Below are 20073 nucleotides of genomic sequence, written 5' to 3' on the forward strand. Positions count from 1 at the left end.
CCTCGCCACAATGTCTGCGGTCTGACGACTTAAAGCTCTCTTGGTCACTCTTGCATCAGCGCCCCTTGGGGGCTGTAATGGGGGGGGCATGGACAGGCACGTTCTGCACAGTATCTGTGATGCCCTTCACAGACCCAGGTGAGGAAAGGGAAGCTTGGAGGGGCCAGACCACCTGGTTGGATGTGACTGAGCTGGAATTCCAGCTCAGATCTAAGTCCCGAGCACTTGACCTTCCCTGTCTCCAGTCTGTCTTCAGAGGAGCGTTCAGCCGGGGCAGGCATTGCAGGACAGGCCTGAGAGCCTGGGCCAGGCACAGGGAGTCCAACATGTCAGTGCACAGGGGAGCAGGCTCAGGCTGTGGAGGGAACTGGCTTGCTCAAGTTCACACAACTGCTGACTCCCACCCCGGGCCTTCTCCTGTGCGTGTGTGTGTGTGCGTGTGTTAGGGGAGGAAACTTGAATATGAAACACTGCTTCTGATGGGCACTATCCCTCCTGGTGCCTTAGCTCCTATTTCCCACCTGTGAACATGGCTTTGTGGAGACAGCCTGTGCGCCCTCACCTGGTCACACTGAGGAACAGCAGCTGTTTACCAGGGGGCCACTCTGGGGGGACCTGGGGCCCTTGGGGGCACAAAACCAACCAATGGTCCTTCAGGGAGTTGAGCAGGGACCCTGCCCTCCAGCTGATAATCTTACAGACTGAGATTTCTGGAAGAAGCAAGACTCAGAACCATTCTTGAGGCGATGGGGACACTTCCTGGGCCTAGTTTCCCTTCTGCCAACACCGAATTAGCCTCCTTTCCACCGTCCACCTCCTCCTTCTTCCTGTGGCCAGGGCTTACCCAGAATGATGCCATTGGGGGCAGCAGGGGGCTGCCAGATCAGCCTCACTGATGTGGTCCTCACCTCTGGGAACAGGATGCCCATGGGTGGTCCGGGGACTGGAGGGGACAAACGAGACATGAGTGACAGTGGAGCTGTTCAGCCCCGAGCCCAGTGCAGCCCCAGCAGAGCAGCACGGTGGGGCTACACTCAGCTCCACAAACTTCGGCGGAGGCTGCTCTGTACCTGGCACCATGTCCTAACGTAGTGTCCTAACGTGAAGAAGCTCAGTGAGGTTTCTACCTTCAACATAGCCCTTATTTGGCAGGACTAGAAGGGGCGAAGTTGCCAGCTCCCTTTAGCTCAGCGTCTGTGTACATGTGCACACATATGCACGCGACTTCAGACGTGGGTAAGGTGGCCGTGCCCTGGCTCTGTGCTTTAGAAGGTGCCACACTGACTTCCTGCCCACCACGGGATGAGGCGGCCGCGGGGCAAGAGGACGTGCCCACCCTGAGCCCACACCACTCCCCTTTCTAGACCTCACTCTGGAATCCCGACATCCTGGAACTCCCGCCCAGACAGCCCCAAGCTTCCAGGGTCTGCACGGGCCTGTTCCCCAGGTCCACACTGCTAGACTTGCACCTCTGGCCTGAGGGATGGCCAAGGGGTAGCTGTTTTTGGTATGCGGAGGGAGACTGAATGACATGGGCTAGAGAAGATGGGAAGAGAACAGGGCAGAGGGGGAGGAGCAGTGCTAGGGGGTGGGGATGGGGTGCAACTCTTCCGGTGCTGCCTGATTCCAACACAGAATGCCAAGAAGTCTGAGATTTCTAAACTTGAACTTGGCTTTCCAGGTCATGTGAGGATATATTTATCAAGGCAGGAGGATAGAACATATTTAATTTAACAGCTCATTAGCTTGATTTATAACTTGACTATATAGACATATGGTATTTGGGCTTCCTTTTGCATTGTTGTCCGGACCCCACAAATGTTTGTAGGGGATGGTCTGTGAGTATGTGTGTGGGGCAGGTGGAAGAGGCAGAGGACCTGTCAGTCAGCCCTTGCTGCAGCCATGAGGCCAACTGGCGTTACTCTGTCGCAAACAGGACCGGAGGCTCTCGTGCCCAGGAAATGAAGCCTTTTCGTTGCACAGACCTTGACTCAAAGTGAAATCAAAATGGTTACAAAGTCTCTCTTTGAACACTTGTCCACAGAGAGCACGAGAATCAGATGTCAAACTGCCCTTGTGTTGTCATTCCTTCCTTAGGGATGCACAGTCCCTAATTAGCATCCCCTGTGGCGGGGCTGGTGGCCCCCAGTGACTGGCTCCTCACAGGAGAAGCCCGAGGCCATGGCTCCCTTGGGGCAGAACGTAACCCCAGAAGGCCAGGCTGCTTCCCAGCCTCCCCGGCATTCGAACTCACCGTCATCCAGTGTCCGCTCCAGGATGGGAGGGTGGCTGGGGCTGCCGTCCCCGACGCGCGTGAAGGCCAGCACCTGGACCTCGTAGAGCACGTACTTGCCCAGGCCTGTGAGCTGGACGCTGCGTGACGAGTTCCCTTCCACCAGCCAGACTCGGGGTTGGGCGTCGGAGTCCCTCTCCTTACATACCACCTGCCAGAGCCCAGCGCAGGGTGAGGGCCTCGCCTGGGTCTGCCCTACGTCTGCTCCCCAGGAGCGGGCGGCAGGGGACATGATGGAGCGGGCAGATCTGGGCTCCTTGGAGTGGCTGCGCCCGAAGGGGGGAAGGGGAACAGCAGAACTGTGTCCCAGGAAGGCGGTGGACACAGGGACCCACTCAGACATGGAGTGGGAAGGCTCCTTAGAGAGCATCCAGGTGAGACAACAGGCCCAGAGTGGGGGTGGGGCTTGTTTAAGGTCACACAGCCAATAGTGGCAGAATTGGGACCTCAAGTCACATCTCCCAACTTCAGGCCAGGGCTGGACTACGTGGCTAGGCTCGGTTTTGGGGAGGAATTCTAGAAGACAATGGAATCTGCAGCTGGGCCCATCGGAACTGAGAGTGAGGCTTGGGACACCAGCGCGGCCTCCTGGGGGAGGTGGAGCAGCTCCCAAGACCCCGGACCCTGGGCAGGACTGCCTGCTTGCCATGGTGACCGGTGGACGGGAAGCCAGACAGCTCCCCCGTGTCCACTCCAGAGGGCAGAGACCTGGGCCCCAGCGGGTCACGAGGACAGGGCGCAGCCGGTGTACAGCCGCAGCCTCCTCCTGTCCTCGGGTCTGGGACTCACCTTGTAGCCCAGCACGAGCCCGTTGCGGTCGGCCTCAGGGACCACGTTCCAGCGCACCAGCATGCTGCTGGAGGTGGTGGCCAGCGCAGACACGTTGGTGGGGCCAGAGGAAGGGACTGAGGGAGAAAAGCAGTGGAGAGAACGAGCTCAAAACCCAAAGTGGACCCTACAGTGGACGGACGGGAGGGGAGTGGGACCTGGGGAAGGAAGCGAGGCAGACAGTCCTCAAACACAGCGCTTCCCTGCCATGATTCCACACATGCTGTTTCTTTTCAGAATAGCCCCCCTCCTCATCCTCTGCTCGGGCTAACTGAGGATGAGCCCACATTTCCTGCCAGCACAGCAGGGAGGGGTGAGGCGGGGACCAGGGTGTGGGGGGACCTCATTTCAAAGGTGTCAGGAAAAAGTCACAAAGCGGCAAACTACATGTGGATGAATGAGGGTTGCCCGTAGGCCAGGGTCTCGTATTCTATAGGTGACCCCTTGCCAGGCTCCTATGAGCTGCTGGTTGTGTTTCTGGAATGTTCTGAGAGCTAACCCAACCCCCACATCTGAGGCTCTTGCAGGAGCCACTGGGTGTGAGGGTTCAAGGTGAGGGCTTTGAGGTGGGGACAGCGGGAGCAGCGGGAACAGCTACGGGAAAGATCAGGCGCTGGGAGATGCCGTGGCAGGGTGCTCTGCTGGGACGATGATCCCAGGTTGCACTGGGACAATAGCTCCAGCTTTTGCACCCTTGGACGGGGCTGAGGGCAGAGAGACAAAGGCAAGGGTGTCCCAGCCACGGGCCATGGGAAGTCCCAGGGTGGAGGGGAGGGGGCTGGCTCCAGGGGGCAGCACCTGACTCCCGCGTCCTGCTCATCACCGTCTGGCTCCAGGGCCCGCTCCCAATGGCGTTGAAGGCCTGCACCTGGACACGGTACTCCGTCCACTCCTCCAGGTCCTCAATGGTGTACTCCCGTTCCACGCGGTCCTGGATCACGTGGCTCAGTGTCTTGCCGCGGCCGTCTGCCCGGCTGTATTTAATCTTGTAGCCCACGGACTCGGGGTTCCCATTATATTCCATCTCCGGGAGAGGCTGCAGCGGGGCGGGGTGGGCAGAACTGCGGTGAAGCCAGGCTGTAGGAAGAACTGCCTGACTCCTGCCACCTCTTCCAGGGAGCCTTCAGGGTTACTCAGCCAACCATCCAACCTGGCGCTCTAACCTGGATTTGGCTTAGACTGTTTTTCTGACAGCTCCCCATCTCCCTGTCTCTCCATGCCAGGCTCCGAGGAGAGGCGGCGTCCATTCTTTACTGTGCACATGACACACTTACCACCCTGCCAAGGGAGTCAGATCCAGGGACAGACCCACAAAGCTGTCTGTCCTACACACCGATGAGCACAGCACCTCTGGCCCTGGCTATGTTCACCACTTAACTCCCTCACTCGGGCTGCCAAGAGGTACTTATTTAATTGCCTACAACATGCCTGGTTCGGCTCATGCCTGCCTTGGAGAAGCCAGCATGGGGAGATGGCACCCAGTACATGGATGGGGCACCAGTCACTGGCAGGAAGTCCTGTCCAGCAAACCTCAGTCTCTCTTGCTGCATTTTCAGTCTCTTTCTTCATGTTTGAGTCTCAGCAAAGAGGAAAGATGCATTCCTTTCCTGGGTCTGATGACGAGGCTAGTAGGGCTGTGGTCTCTGGCTCAAGGTCAGTTGGAGAAACTCAGGCAATGTTGAGCAGAGGAAGTACATGCATGTCGGGGGCAGCCTGTGATCTGAAGCAGGTAGAAGCTGAGGGCCCGGCCTTCAGAGTCTCCTCTGAAGGTGGCATAGCTGGAGCTGGGCAGCCCTCCGCCCTCACCCCTATTCTGCTTCCCCATGGACTCCAAAGAGCCCATGGTTCACAGGCCCCCCAAATCTAACCCATTTCCTTCTATTCCTCGGCCTCTGCCTCACTCCCTGCCTACTCCCTCCCTCCTTACCAGCCCCGCTCCTACAGACACTTAGTGAAGCAGACCAGAGACCATTATACAGCAATCGATGGGCCTGAAAACTTGAGATGGGCCTTGCTTGAGTGCACGCTCCCTTACCTGCTAAGGAAAGGTAATGGGCCGTGTACCACTGAGCAGGACTCCAGATGCCCAGGGCCCTGCATGGTGTAGCAAGTGCCTTTTATTCCCCTTCCTGACCCCACCCCCACCCCCAGGATCAGACTTTTTAGCCTTTGGTATTTGGTAACTTTAAAGTGAGATACAGGAGATTATAGGGAGAGGAGCAGAGCCTGGGAGAGGAGGGGCGGAAAAGCCAGCAGTCACACAGTAACAAGGCTGCAAGCCTGGGGCTGGCCTGAGACACAGCTCTGCTCGTGCCAGCCACCCTGGGAGGGGAGTCGCAATGAATAACTAATGATTGTCCAGGGCCGATGGTGCCACTAGCATGTTTACCAGGCTGTCTACGTAAGTGAAAGGCAGTCATGGCTTTCTGTAAACCCACCCACACTGTGGCGTTTCGCAAGTTGTGTTTTGCAACTTGTGTGAGATCTGACATGGAAACAAAAAAGAGTGTGTGGCCCAATGGGCCTGGGGAAGCAGAGTCAGGAGGGCTCTTCCGAAAGCTGGTGTCCTGGATTCTCTAATGCGTGGGGTATGGGGCGTTGTTTCCACATCTGTCTAAGAATTCCCATTTGCTCCGAGCACCTCTTGGATTGTTGCTTTGTGGTATCCATGCCGGGAAATGCCGTCCCAGGGGAGAAAAGGTCTCTCCTGTTCCCCAGAAGATGGGATGGCAGTGGGCCCAGTGGTTAAGATAGTAACTTGTTGGGGCCAGACTCCCCGGGTTGGGTATCTGAGCCCTTTTGTAAACTACGGGGTGTGGGAGGACGTGGGGGGACTTGATATTCCATCTCTCTCTGCCCCAGTTTCCTCAGTAAAGAGGGGGCCAGGGTCACTCCGCTGTCACAAGCTTGTGGAGAGGGTTCAAGACCTGACTTTGAATAAAGCACTCAGAACAGTACCTGGCGGGAGAGACGCCTTCAGCATACTAGTATTATTTTCTCGTGCAGGGTCACCTGGGATAGTGACAACCCTGATCTGTGGGGAACGTCTGAGAGCCGAACGGCCCCTCTGTCACTTGCTCCTCAACCTCAGAAGCAGCCCTGCACTCCAATGCCGTGTAATAAAACAACTTATGTCCGAATCTCAGACCCACCCCTGGGAGCTGTGTGGCTATGGGTGAATTCCTCACCTCTCTGAGCCTTCTTTTTATTCTTTTTTTTTTTAAGCTGTAAATTGGGATAATAATGTGTCCTCTGCAGGATTAGTGGGAGGAGTAAATGGAAGAAACAAATGCAAAATGCTTGGCACAGGGCAATGCTCAACAAACACTTTTTTCTGGGCTCCTCCTCACGTCAGGTGTTTGTTCATTTGGCTACGACTGATTATCAGGCACCTTCCCAGGTGCAAGGTGTGCAAAAGAGACAAAGGACCAATAGGTATTCCGGTGGATGCCCCTTTGATGTGGCCCCTTGGAGGGAATGAGACCTTTGCAGGTGACAAGAATCCGGGGGACACCCTACCCCGCTGCCCTCCTGCAGCCTCACCATCCAGCGGAGCCACAGGCTGGTCTCACTGGCCGTGCGCAGGGTTACGTTGGCGGGGGCCATGTCCGGGGGCGCCTGGAGGGTCTGGATCTTTCTAGAAGGCTGGCTGGGTGGGCTCGTGCCCACGATGTTCACCTGGCGCATGCGGAAGCTGGGTGGGGGGGTAAGCAAGAGGGTGAGGGCGGCCCCAGGCCCAACGCCCGCCCCAGCTCGGCAGCGCCTCCCTTGCTGCCCCGTTACCTGTAGTAGGTGAAGGGGTTGAGGTCAGGTACTTCCATGGAGCGGGCGTCAGGCTCGTTGGTGAGCTGGTGAACCAGCAGCCACTCCTCTCCCTCCCCGACGACACCCACCTGGAGACGGGAGACACCCTTAGATCTGTCCTGCCTGCCACGGGGCCTGAGACGGGGTGCTCTGAGCCCCAGCTTCTCAGAAGAACAAGCCCTGCCCAGCGAAGGCCTGGACTCAAATAAACCCCAGGGCTCAGCTGGTGGGAACCAGATGGGGCCGCCATCTTTCCAGGTCCTTAAACGTGACTTTATGCGCGGCCCCGAGTCCTCCTGCGTCATAATCTGTTATAAACTCACTCCTATGCCCCGTCTTAGACCTGGTGGGTCACCTGAGGCTGGAGCCCAGGAATCTGTGTTCAAGGAGCTCCCAGGCGATCCTCCTGGATACCCGGCTACGCTTCTAAACCTCCAGCTAAATCAGAAATAGGATTTCTGGGGGTGGGACCAGGCACTGGAACTTCTAAAGGCCCCTCTGGTGCAGCTAAGGCTGAGACTCACGGGTTTAAAGGGCTGTAGGCCTCTCATCGATAAATTAACAAATAAGTGCTGGTGAGGATGTGGAGAAAAGGGGACCCTCGTGCACTGTTGCTGGGATTGCAAATTGGTGCAGCCACTATGGAAAACAGTATGGAGGTTCCTCAAGAAATTAATAATAGAACTACATTATGACCCCGCAATTCCACTGGGTATTTATCCGAAGAAATACAAAACACTAATTTGAAAAGATATATGCACCCCTCTGTTCACTGCGGCATCACCAGTAACAGCCAAGATATGTAATCAATCTAGATTGTCCATCAATAGATGAGTGGATAAAGAAGAGGTGGTTCATATATACAATGGAATACTAGTCAGCCATAAAAAAGAATGAAATCTTGCCATTTGTGACAACAGGGATAGACCTAGAGGCTATTACGTTAACTGAAATAAGTCAGAGAAAGACAAATACCAAACGATTGCACTTATATGTGGAATCTAAAAAACAGAACAAATGAATACACAAAACAGGAACAGACCCGCAGACATACAGAACAGGCTAATGGTTGCCAAAACGGAGAGAAGTGAGGGGATGGGCTAGTTATTAATACTTTTTTCGGGCAGCCAGTAACCACCCTGACCCGAGGGGGTTGGTGTGCATGTGCACACATGTGTGTGTGTGTGTGTGTGTGTACAGGTGAGATAGAGATAGAGGTGGAGACAGAATTGGAAACATGGGCATTTTTCTGTGTTTGGCCACTTGATTGTTGCATGCGAAAATTCACACAGATGTAAAGACACACGATTTTGCACCCAAGAGAGGGGCAGGTGCAAAGCTGGAAGTGGGCTGCCTGGGCTCCAGAGTTCCCCTCCGACAGGCCTTACCTGGGCCTCCACCAGCCAGCGGGAGATGGAGGTTTTCCCATCGTAGCCTGGCCTGAACTGCAAGGTCACGGAGCGGGGGCCAATATTGGAAATGCCCAGATTGGTGGGGGCCCCTGGCAGTTCTGGAAAAGGAAGACAGGGTGGGAAAGGTGGTGGCCTGAGAAGGACATCCTTCTACATGGAACAGGACTCTCTGGGCACAGAGGGTGCTGTGTCACACTTTTCCTAGAAACCTGGCTTCACCCCGTGAACACGGCTCTCGTCTCTGTACCCACAGCTCGCAGCATTCCTACCAGGGGCCTGAGGCAGGCTTAGGGGTGGAGAGGTCCTCCCAGGGCCCAGGGGAGGCTCCCAGGGCAGGAAGCAGAGGCTGGGCACACAAGGGCTTCCTCTCCTAGGGTCTGGGTGTGCGTGAGATGCTCACGGACGCCGCACAAAACAAGCTGGGCTCAGAAAGGAAGCAAAGTTATCCGTCCTCTCCAACTATACAAGCTCCATTACACCCCTCCCGAACCCAATACTGGCCCAGGGAGACGAGACAGAGGGGTGGGGGCAGGAGGCAGCCCCTGTTTTCTGACCAAGAACCTTGGGGTTCAGAGTGAACAGGAAGAGTACAAGATTCCAGAATCGGGCCATCGGAGTGGGACTACAACTCCACTGCTTCCAAGCTGTGTCTTGGGCGTAGCCTAACCTTTCTGTGCCCCAGGGTCCTCCTCAGTAAACGGAGATGATAATAATACCGCCTACCTCAGGGATTAAGTGAGTTGATGTACGTAAAGCACTTAGCTCCGAGCTGTGTGAGCAGTACAGAAACATTGGTCAGTGCTCCAGTTATTATCACTTGGGGTCGACTAAAGCTTGGGGACCTCAGCCACCTCAGTGGGAAGGTTGAGGAGTCTCGCCAGGTCCCACAAGCACAGCCTCACGGATCCAGACAGGACCACATTATGATCTAATCCATCTCCCCATGGATACAGATGGGGAAACTGAGGCACAGAGGGGCCATGGCTTGCTTAAGGTTGCAGAGCTTGGCAGAAGTTAGAGTTGAGAGCAGATCTCAGCTTGCTTTTCATGCCAGGTTTAAGATTGTTCCCTCCCTGCTCTGACCCCCTCCCCAACCCACACTTCCACTGGTGGGAATCCTATTTGGACTTTCTGGGTGACAGTGAGACTTATTCCCCTGCATCACAGGTACCGCTGCCTGGTGTGGAATGTAGTGTGGATGGGGAAGTGGAGGGAAGGACAGTGGGTGAATGAGACAGGGTGGGGTCCTGTAGGGACCTGTGCTTTTCTGAGAGCCATGGGAGGAAGAAGCTGTGAGCCCACCTAGTGAAATAGCCTGCTCTGGGGAGGCCCCAAGGGGCCACGAACCCGAGGGAAGGGAGAGCTCTGTGGGAAGAAAGCCAACGTTCCTGAAAGAGAAGGGACCTCCCTTCCAGGTGCACCTACCTGGAGGCACCCCGGAGGAGATGGTAGAGGCCGACACCTGGCCCTGGCCCTTGGCGGTCATGGCGGCCACCTCGATGGTGTAGGTGGTGAGCGCAGTGAGGCCCGTGACGCGGTACTCCAGGGTCACGTTGGGCAGGTAGTGTGTCACGCGGGTGTTGGTTCGATTATACTCTTCCCAGGAGATCCGGTACCCTGGGGAGACCCCAGTTGTGGCATGAGCTTGGCTGTGGCCATAAGCTGGCCTTGGCCCTTCTGCTCTACTTCTCACTTCTTCACTATTCTGTCAGTTAGATACACATTGGGAGCTTTGGGCCAAGGGAGGTGGAAGCATCGTGCCTGCGCCCCAGGTGTACCCTTGGTCGGATGCCTCCATTCGTTGGGTGGGGATTGCAGGAGGGGGAGCAAGTGATTGTGGCGGCCACTTGAAGCCCGCGGCTGAAGACCTGGGATGTGTTATGGAGTGGAGGGGCCGAGAGCCTTCTCTGAGTACTTTCTAAGAAAGAGCGGCTGCCGGGAGGCTTTGGATGGACGCTAGGTTGAAGGCAGGGGGATAGACTAGATGACCTCTTCCTCGCCCCGGCTCAGTGCCACCGCAGTGCCTACCTGTGAGGATGCCATTCTTCTCCCCCGGCTCTTGCCAGCTGACCTTCAGCGAGGTGTCCAGGATTTCACTGAAGCTCAGGTGTCCCACAGGCCCAGGCACTGTCCCCCAAAAGGACCCCACCCCATCCAATGTCAGTTAGAACTAGAGAGAGACCATTGTTTGCAAGACAGCCCACAGTGTTCCAGGGGTACGCCAGGAAGAGAGGCTAGACCAGGACCGCCCTGTGTCTGGAGTGCCCAGCCTGGCCTTTCATTGGGTGGGTGGGTGGGGGCAGACTACAGGGCTGAGTGGTGCCTACCATCCTCATGGGTGCGCACCAGCTGGGGGGTGCTGCGAGGCCCATCCCCGGGAGTGGTGAAGCAGAGCACGGATGTGAAGTACTCGGTGAACTTCTTCAGGCCAGACACGAAGCCCACATGGATGCTGTCTTGAAAGTTGGGCCGGGCAGTTACCATGGTAACCTCCTCTTCCTGCTCGGGCTCCCAGGCGATCAGCTGCGGAGAGGCCAGCAAGCAATTCAGGTAGGGCAGGAAGAATGTTCCAGAAGAGGCCATGTGCTCTCAGGCAGGCGGTGCCAATGGACAGAGCGTGTCCAGGAGCCCAGGTCCCTGATGACCCTCCTGCAGGGAGTGGAGCACCTGTCCTCGAGGGAGCTCACTGGTCTGCAGCTCCGTTTACTCCGTGGCTGCGAGGCATCATGCTGGGGGCTTTCCGTGACTCACCTCTCGCTGGATCCCCACAGCGACCCCACAAGGGAAGTATTTTAGCAAGATCGGTGACATAATTTGCACGGTCTGGTGCACAAGGAAAATGGAGGGTCTCCTTGTGCAAAAATGATCACGAATTTCAAGACGACGACAGCAGAGAATTTAATCAAGCATGAGGTCCTTTTGAGTGTGCAGCCCTGAGCACAGGTTGGACACCCTGAAGTCGGCCCTGTTTTATAACAGATGAGGAAACTGAGGCTCAAAGAGGCTGAGTGACTTATTCTACATCACACAGGTATCGTGTTTCCCTGAAAATAAGACCTAACTGGAAAATCAGCCCTAGCATGATTTTTCAAGAGGACATCCCCTGAACATAAGCCCTAATGTGTCTTTTGGAGCAAAACTTAATGTAAGACCCGGTCTTATTCTCGGGGAAACACGGTAGTAGGAAGCTGAGGGTCTCTGATTCTAACACCTGGCCTCTTACATTTTTCTCCGTCTGGGCTGCGGTGGCTTCTCCTTTGGAGTTCTCCCATAGGGCTGGAACTTTGGTGAGTGGATAAGTCTTATTCTTTTAAATTGGTTCCAAGCTGGGATTTCAATGTTAAGCATCACCTAGAGTTGGAGCTTCAGCAAGAAAGCCCTGTCAGGAAATTCACATTGCTTGTTGTCTAATCTCCCCTCTACACGCACCACTCATAACTGCGTCAGCTTCCTGCCTCCCCTTCCTCTTCTTCTCACCTCTTGATCCCTCACCTCACCCTCTTGTTTTCTGGGTCCTTCATCTGTCACCAACAATGACAGCTGGTCCCAGAGATTTCCTCATCTATTTGAAGTTGATTAAATAGCAATTAATGGTGAAAAGCAACACTTGATGAGTTTTAGTAAGCATGGATATTTATAAACAATACTATGTGATGTCTCCTGATTAACTCACGCCTATAACAATGCTGAATCTTCTCCTTTCATGGCCACGTGTTTATAAAAGAGTGTTTTGAAATTTAATTGGTATTGTGAAAAGATAGCCTATAGCAAGTTAATTAGATACTAATTAGACCCTAAAAATACTAATCAGAATTACTAAGTGGCATTTAATAAGTATGTTAAATATCCTCCTTATTTTCAGTTATCTTGTTTCATAGCAATTAAATTGCCGAACTTCTTGGGAGTAGATGAAGAAACAAGTTTAATGTTTTAATTTAATGTAATTAATGCAAATTTGAATTAATTACGCCGTTAGAATTAATTGTGTGGTGCGTTCCCCAGCAAGGGCAAAAATCCGGGTAAATATTATTTTATTGGGTGTCGGTCAATCACACTTTCTACCACTTTAAAAACATGTAGGACAGAGTGTCTTTGCAGGTGCCTTAGAACAGTATCATGGGGAACTGCATTAAAAATGGCCCAGAAGAAGCGCACAGTGGACTGGCAGTGTGGTCTGTGGCATCAGGACAGACTTCACCATCCGACACTTCTAGGCCTGGAGCCCAAGATGGCGGCAGGACTGTGGCTGAGTCAAAATATTTACTATGGGATTTGAGCCACTTGTCCTTTTCTAGCTGCATCTGAAGAGAAGGAGGCTTAGGGTTAAGAGCCCTCTCCTTGGGGCCAGGAAGACAATAGAATTGCTTCGTGCACCTTCTGTTGCCTGAAAGGAGCCGGACTCCGAGCCTGTGTGGGATGGAAACTCAGGGCTCCAGCAAGTACACAACAGGGCTCCCATCTATTGAGGTCCTACTGTGTGCCTGGCACACAGTAGGTGATGGGTTACGTCCATCACCGACCAGTTCCATTCTAACATCACAGTGAGGACTGGATGGGGACCATTGTCCTATGCTGTTACAGAAAAGGAACTGAGGTTTGGGACGGCTGAGTAACTTGCACGAGGGCCCACCACTGGCTTCAGATTTGTGGACCCAAGACCTCTGATGAAGACCATGGCCTCCTGAGGTGCACACAGGTGCCAGCTGAGTGTCAGGGGTTCTCCTGGCCAGCTCTGTGATGTCCTTGTTCCTTGGGGTCAGTGTGGATTTACTCTGTTAGGTCCTCGGTCTTGGATTCTAAGCAGACTGGGTTGCCTGGGCATGGCTGGGATGCGTGGGTGGGTGTGTGCTAGGGGAGGAGCATCAGACGTAGATTCTGGGACAGTCAGCTCCCTTTGAGAGGGCAGAGGCCCAAGGAGGCAACCCTATAAGCACAGGTGGTGTGTGGTATGTGTGTGTGTAGGGAGGGCAGAATGTGCAGCCAAAGTGGAGAGAAAGAGGGAGAGAGCCTAGTTCTGTCACTTACTGTGTGACCCTGGGAAACTCACTCAATGTCTCTGAGCCTCAGGCTATTATATAGGCCAGTCAGAGCTACCTGGTAGAAAGAAGCAGTACATTACAGGGTTGGGATGGTATATATGGCCTGCTAGCTACTGGAATTAAAAAAAAAAGTAAGGGAAATTCTCTTTCCCACTCTCTTTGCCTTTCCCTCTCTATCTCTGTCTGTCTCTCTGCATTTGGATGGATTCACGTAGAATATCCTGGAAGGCTATGTAAGAAATTAACAACAGTGGTTACCTGGAGTGTGGAGAGTTTTGGGGTTGTGTGTAATAGAACCAGGCAGATGAGAAACTGGGTGGGGTATGGAGGATTGCTGCTATATACTTATCTTTTTATATGTGTTTGAATCATGTAAATTTATTTCTTGTTAAAAAATTAAAGTACAAAATTAGAAAGAACATATAATCGGGGTATTTGGCCATAGTAGCAAAATTATATACACATTCATCTTTTGACCCAGAAATCTTATTTCTAAGAATCTATTCCAAAGTTATATGTGCAAATATGAAAAGATGTATGCACAAAGCTATTCACTGCAGAAATGTTTGTTATGGTAAAAGATTGGAGACAACAAAAATGTCTTCACTAGGGAACAGGTGGACTAAACTATGGGAGATTCACACAATGGAGTGTGATACAGATGTGAAAAAAGGAACAAGGAATATCTATTCACTCCTGTGGAGTGATTTCCAGGATATAACATAAATAAAGAAGCAAGATGGAGAAAGTGTGTAGAGTACGCTGTCCTTTATCCAAGAAGGGAAGGATATACCTTTATAAATGTATGAGGTGTGATAAAACAATATGGTGAACATTTAAATTAAAAAAAATTATTATGATAAAAGACACATTCCTATTAATCCCTCTCAAAATACTCCACCTCACTTTGACCACACTTATGCTATTGTTCTCGCCACTTTCTGAAGCAGTTCTGGAAGTCCTCTTTCATGAGTGTCTTTCGTTGCACTGTCGTGGCTGCCTCGATGTCCTGAATAATTTGACTTTGGGGAAGAGCCAGAAGTTGCACGGTGCCAGATCCAGTGAATAAGGTGGATGAGGACACACCATAATATTTTTATTTGACAGAATTGCCATATATCCGAAGTGATGTGTGACACGGAGCATTGTCATGATGGAGAATGACGTACAGCACACTTTAAAACATACCTTCTCTCAACCGTAGCTCACACCCAACTGACTGCACTGAACAAGTTGAAACTTGTCACACTGTTACTAAGGTTCGATGTGCCACTTCCCATATTGGAGATCCCTGCCTTTCCCTTGGATGGCACGCGGCAGCAGCATTCACCGTATTTTGTGATCACAACGAAAAAGCTCCATGTCACACATCGCGTCTGGTACGGCAATTTCTGTGAAATAAAAACATTACGGTGTGTCCTCATTCACCTTATTCACAGGATCTGGCACCACGTGACTTCTGGCTCTTCCCCAAAGTCAAAATGACCATGAAAGGTAAACATTTTGAATTGATTCAGGACCTTGAGGCAGCCAGGACAGGACAACTAAAGACACTCACGAAAGAGGACTTCCAGAACTGCTTCAGAAAGTGGCAAGAACGATGGGATAAGTGTGTTTGAAGCAAGGGAGATTAATGGCACTGTGTCTTTTACTGTAATAAATTTTTAAAAATTTAAACATTCACTGTATTTTTTGATCATACCACGTGGTATGTACTTGCTTAAGTTGAAGAAATGTAAGGATAAACCAAAACAAAAAGAAGTCAAACTTATGGAGGAGGGGAAGGACCAGAATTTGGCTGATTTTCTCTGAATTTACTTTGGAGCCATGCAAATATGCTACATAATTACAGAATGGAATTAAATTACAAAAATCAATCCCTAAAAATCGAAACCAAAATGAAACAAATGAACCTAACCGTGAATTGAGTTGCAGCAAAATTATACAGTGAAAAACTATTTTAAAGGACTTTGCAGCCCAGTGATGGTACACACCCTAAGAACAAAAAGACCTTCCAGTGATCTGAAACTATTTTCAGTAATCTAAGTGTTGATATTAGTATTCTGCAACCGTGGGTGTTTGTGGGATAGAGTAGGTGGGTAATTATGTTGGTGTCGTGGGAACTGGATTTTCAGTGTGGAGAAAAGAGATACAGACAAAAGACCAAAGAGATCGTTAAATAGCTTGTAGTCCTTGAAATCGACTTGGAAAGTATCGGTATGTGTTTTATCTTAAAAAACCAAAAACCAAACAGGGCAGCCCGTTGGCTCAGTTGGTTAGAACGCAGTGCTCATAGCACTGACGTCGCTGGTTTGATTCCCACATGGGCCAGTGAGCTGTGCCCTCCACAACTAGATTGAAAACAACGATTTGACTTGGAGCTGATGGGTCCTGGAAAAACACATTGTTCCCCAATTAAAACAACAACAACAACAACAACAAAAACCACACACAAAAAAACACACAAATAAAAACCAACATATTTCCTAGCTGTCCGTTAACAGGGCCTAGATCTAACTATCATTTCCTACGAAAGGAACAAAGACTCCTCAAAGACACAGCTGACCCCAGGCATGGTGCAGGAAATGTAGATAGTTTGGGCCGCCTTGTCGTCCTGGACAGCAGCGAAGCTATCGAAGACTATTGGGGCTATGTCAAAAGGTTTCATGAGTCAACGTGAAAAGGCCAACGATGGATCAACTTGCCATCAGTAAGAATAATAACGACAGTGGACTGAAACACACCAGAGGGGTTAAAAACATCCTTAAGTATACAATACTACTAAAAACAAAACCAAAAAGATGCCTAACCCACCCCAATCCAAACTCATCTGTCCCCTTAGAAGATGCTAAGGAACCAATTCATTATTCTGAAAATTGGCCAGTAATGGAAAAGAACTGAGCGTACATGATGCTTTTCCTAGATGACCTATAACTTTGGGTAACCAAAAAGTTGGGAAGGAGAAAAATTCCTTTTTTTTTTTTTGTAAAGTATTTCAGCTAACAAATCAAGACAAAATGATAACATTAGACTGTCTCAATTTTGCAACCCCTATTGAAATAACAGATCATACGAGGATGGCCAACCGTCATCTCGCCATAGTAAGAGACAGCTACACTTTATGCCTTTTGATGAAAATACACAATGCCATCTAGGGAGTAATATTTCGGGGGGAAAAAAAATCAAATCTGAATCTGATCAGGCCTCTAGTCCTATGTTTCAATTTATTGCAAATACTGTTTTCAGAGGCATGTGTTAAATGACCCCACAGGGATGTAATCAGCAAAATCCAGACTGGAAAGTTCTATAGTACAAATGACTAAGATTCTTTACTCAGACAATTACTAGAAAAAGAACAATAGAAAGAGAAGAGAGAGAGAATCTATAGCTTCAACTGAGACCTTAAAAAAAACCAAAAAAAAAAAAACCAACCAAGCGCAGTGGTGTGAACCTCATTTTGACCCTGAAGCAAATAGACCAATTAGTAAAAGAAATAACGTGGCAATCAGGGAAATATAAACGCCAACTAAATGTCTGATGATGTTAAAGGGACTGTTGATATTTTTAGGCACGATAACGGTAATGTTTTAAACAGAGACTTTATAATATTTCTTGACAGAAATATTTATGGATGAAATGATATAATCCTGGGAGTTGCTTTAAAACATTCCAGGGGAGAGGCAGAGGGTAAGAGAATAGATGGAACACATTTGGCTGTGAGCTGGTAACGGTCGAAGCCAGGGATATATATATAGGTGTCCCTCTCTCTAATTTTGCAAATATTTGGAATTTTTTCACAATTAAAAAGGGAAAAAAGTCCATTCTCACTGGAGGTATATGCAAGGGACAATTACTGCTTTTTCCTCCGTGTGATACTGAAGGCCAAAGAAGCAAGAAACAGAATCCCTATTCATATCCATCTGGACTGAGAAAAAAAATCAAGTTATACTTAATTATTTTACAATTAACTCATAGGACACGTTTTCTTTTTAATGCAAGAAAACGTGCAGGCTCTAGAGTTTGAATCTGAGCTTTGCAGGTACTTTGACTTTGAGAAAGTTACTTGTCTCTCATGCCTCAGTTTGTTCTTCTGTAAAATGGGGTGATGATAATAATACTTCTCAGGGCTCCTGTCCAGCTTGCGTGGGAGAAGCGCGTGAGCGTAACCCTCACATCCCATCTGGCACGTTGGAAGTGCCCAGTGAGGGTGAGCTCGTCTCACTTTTCTGCCAGCTCCTGTGCTCAAAATATCTGGGCAATTCATTCCCACTGACTTTTATCAAGTAGCTACTGGGGTCTGGGCACCGACCAGGCGTGGGAGTCGGTGGGCTTCTGCAGCTTCCTCTTGTCTGGGTCATAATGGGTCGCTGCCCTAATTGTCCTGGCCACTTGGCTGACCTTCTTGGCCCTCCGGGAGGGAGTTGTCGGCTTTAGAATTTTGCAGCCCAGCCCTCCCACATGTGAAAGAACACTTAGAATTGGTAGCAAGATGCTAATTGTCCCTTGCTCAGCTTCTCTGCTGCTTAGCATGGTGCAGGCCTTCCCCCAGAGTCCCAATTAGCAGACTTTCCCAGCCAACGCTGCCAGCATGCAGCCACAGCACCCTGCCCCAGGATAGCCGCTTGGCTTTGGTGCCCTGCCAGCCGGGAGCGAGAGCGCTGTAGCTGGGGTGTGTGTGGCTCTGGCCCATCTCTTCGTGACTTAATCTCAGTCCCTTCCTGCCCGGCCACCCGCAACTTGCAATAATAATGCCCAAAGCTGCTAGTCCTAGAAATAATCTTGGTTGACGTGCAGACACGGCACAGAGGGGATGCGGGAACCTTCTGGAAGTATCTATGGTGACCTTGAGGTCCCCAGATCCCTGGGCTCAAAGCCAGACTATAGTTCTCTCCCCTTCACGTCTGGCTTCCTGGTGGCACTCCCCTCAAATACTCTGCCTCCCCTCCCACATCTGGAGGGAGCCGACCGCCTCTTCTGACCTGCCCCAAGCTGCTGGGGCCTGGATGTCAACGTGACATAGACCACGTCTATGTCCAGTTCTTAGGGAGGTCTGCTCGGCGCTTGTGCGGTGAGAGGGAAGACCAGGGATGGGATCCAAGGTCTGGGTTCTAGTAGGGGACAGTTGAGAAGTCCTGACTTACAGTGCAGTTGCAATTATAGCAGATTTCCTACCACCAACATCACCACTACTCTGGCTTGTTATGGGCTGAATTGCTTCTCCCTCAATTTATATGTTGAATTTCTAACGCCCAGGACCCCCCAGAATGTGACTATACTTGGAGTCTGTTCTTTGAAGAGGCAATTAAGTTACAATGAGGCCGTCAGGGTGGGTCCTGATTCAATCTGACTGGTGTGTTTCTAAGAAGAGGAGGTCAGGACAGACATGTGTACGGAGGGAGGCCATGTGAAGACACAGGGAGAAGACAGCTCCCTACAAGCCAAGGACAGAGGCTTCAGAAGAAACCAAGCCTGCCCACATCTTCATCTTGGACTTCTGGCCTCCAGAAGTGTGTGGAAACTCATTCCTGTTGTTTAAGCCCCTCAGGCTGTGGTGCTTTGTGATGGCTGCCCGAGCAAACGAATACATTTCTGTTGCTACTATTGCTACAATCATTTTCTGAGCACTCGTTATGCGTTTGGCATCGTGCTTAAGAAGGCCCCTTGCACTGGGTCACAGGAGGGGCAGTACCCATGCTCCCACGGCCTGCACTTGGCCTTGGAGAGCCCGTGTGCCCTTGGCCTTGATCAGATGGCCTCTGCGTGGCTTGAACAAGCGATTTCAGAAACAGAAGGGGACACCCTCTTCCCCGGTCCCCAGCCTGTGGCCTCCCTCAGCGAGTCTCCCGGCTTCGTCTTGAGAGAAGGACAGGCCTCACATACCTTGTAGCCCTGGTTGATGCCGTTGATGAACTGAGGGCTGGGAGCGGTCCAGGTGAAACGGATGGTCGTGGAATTGGTGGCTTCTGCACGCACGTTGCCCGGAGGGACTGTGGGGACTGGAGGAGAGCAGAAGTGGGGGAGGGGCTGGAGGGGCACAGTCCGTCTGTCGTGCCCAGCTAAGCAGAGACCACAGAGGGATGGGGTCTGCAGACTGCTGTGCCCCCTCCCCTCCCCCGTCCACTCTTCCCTTGCTCTGCAGACTTCAGATGCCCTCTTCCTGTAGATTAGTTTGGGTTTAGTAGAACTTGTCTGACCCATTCACAGAGACAGACAAACGAAAGTGATGGATCTGCAAATGGGGTGGCTTTTAGGTACAAGGCTACACGGAAGCTGTCTCACGGTCCAGTTCACGTGAAACTTTGCAAAAGGTCCCTATAGCCCTGGAACCTCTGCCTTCATCACCCTCACCCCCACCGCTTCCCCGTTTCCGGAGTCCTCCCACCCTAGCAGGTAGCGGGGCACAGCGTACGGTAGCCTGGGACTGGCTGGAAGGCCCACCTCCCTGCAGCGTCCACTCCGTGACTTTGCTGCTGTAGACACCCAGCCCGGCACTGTTGTAGGCGGCCACCTCGATCTCGTAGTTGGTCCAGATGATGAGCTCCTCTAACAGCAGGTTGTTGACGTCCGCATCCGTGATGTTCTTAAACTGGTACCCAACAGGCAGCCCGGCCAGGCAGTACCTGAGGGGAGAAAGCTGGACGTAGTGGCCGCCTGCCCCCTGCTTGGGCCCGTGACCAGGAAACGGCGGTGGTGGAAA

General features: G+C 51.5%; 1 protein-coding gene across 2 annotated transcripts in view; it reads right to left on the reverse strand.

The window, feature by feature from the left end:
* Positions 1-20073, reverse strand: part of SDK2 (sidekick cell adhesion molecule 2) — a 246705-nt gene that overhangs the window by 39986 nt on the left and 186646 nt on the right. For both annotated transcript variants that reach the window (XM_074319611.1, XM_074319612.1), the window contains exons 17-28: positions 19815-19996; positions 19257-19372; positions 10665-10860; positions 10366-10464; positions 9763-9954; positions 8314-8435; positions 6905-7014; positions 6665-6815; positions 3920-4157; positions 3083-3198; positions 2255-2444; positions 845-943 (exon numbers count right to left, since the gene is read on the reverse strand). In XM_074319611.1, the coding sequence (XP_074175712.1) occupies positions 845-943; positions 2255-2444; positions 3083-3198; positions 3920-4157; positions 6665-6815; positions 6905-7014; positions 8314-8435; positions 9763-9954; positions 10366-10464; positions 10665-10860; positions 19257-19372; positions 19815-19996 (1811 nt within the window). The remainder of the gene's footprint in view (positions 1-844; positions 944-2254; positions 2445-3082; positions 3199-3919; positions 4158-6664; positions 6816-6904; positions 7015-8313; positions 8436-9762; positions 9955-10365; positions 10465-10664; positions 10861-19256; positions 19373-19814; positions 19997-20073) is intronic.

Source organism: Rhinolophus sinicus, linkage group LG15 (genome assembly GCF_036562045.2).
Source record: "Rhinolophus sinicus isolate RSC01 linkage group LG15, ASM3656204v1, whole genome shotgun sequence".
Lineage (NCBI taxonomy): Eukaryota > Metazoa > Chordata > Mammalia > Chiroptera > Rhinolophidae > Rhinolophus > Rhinolophus sinicus.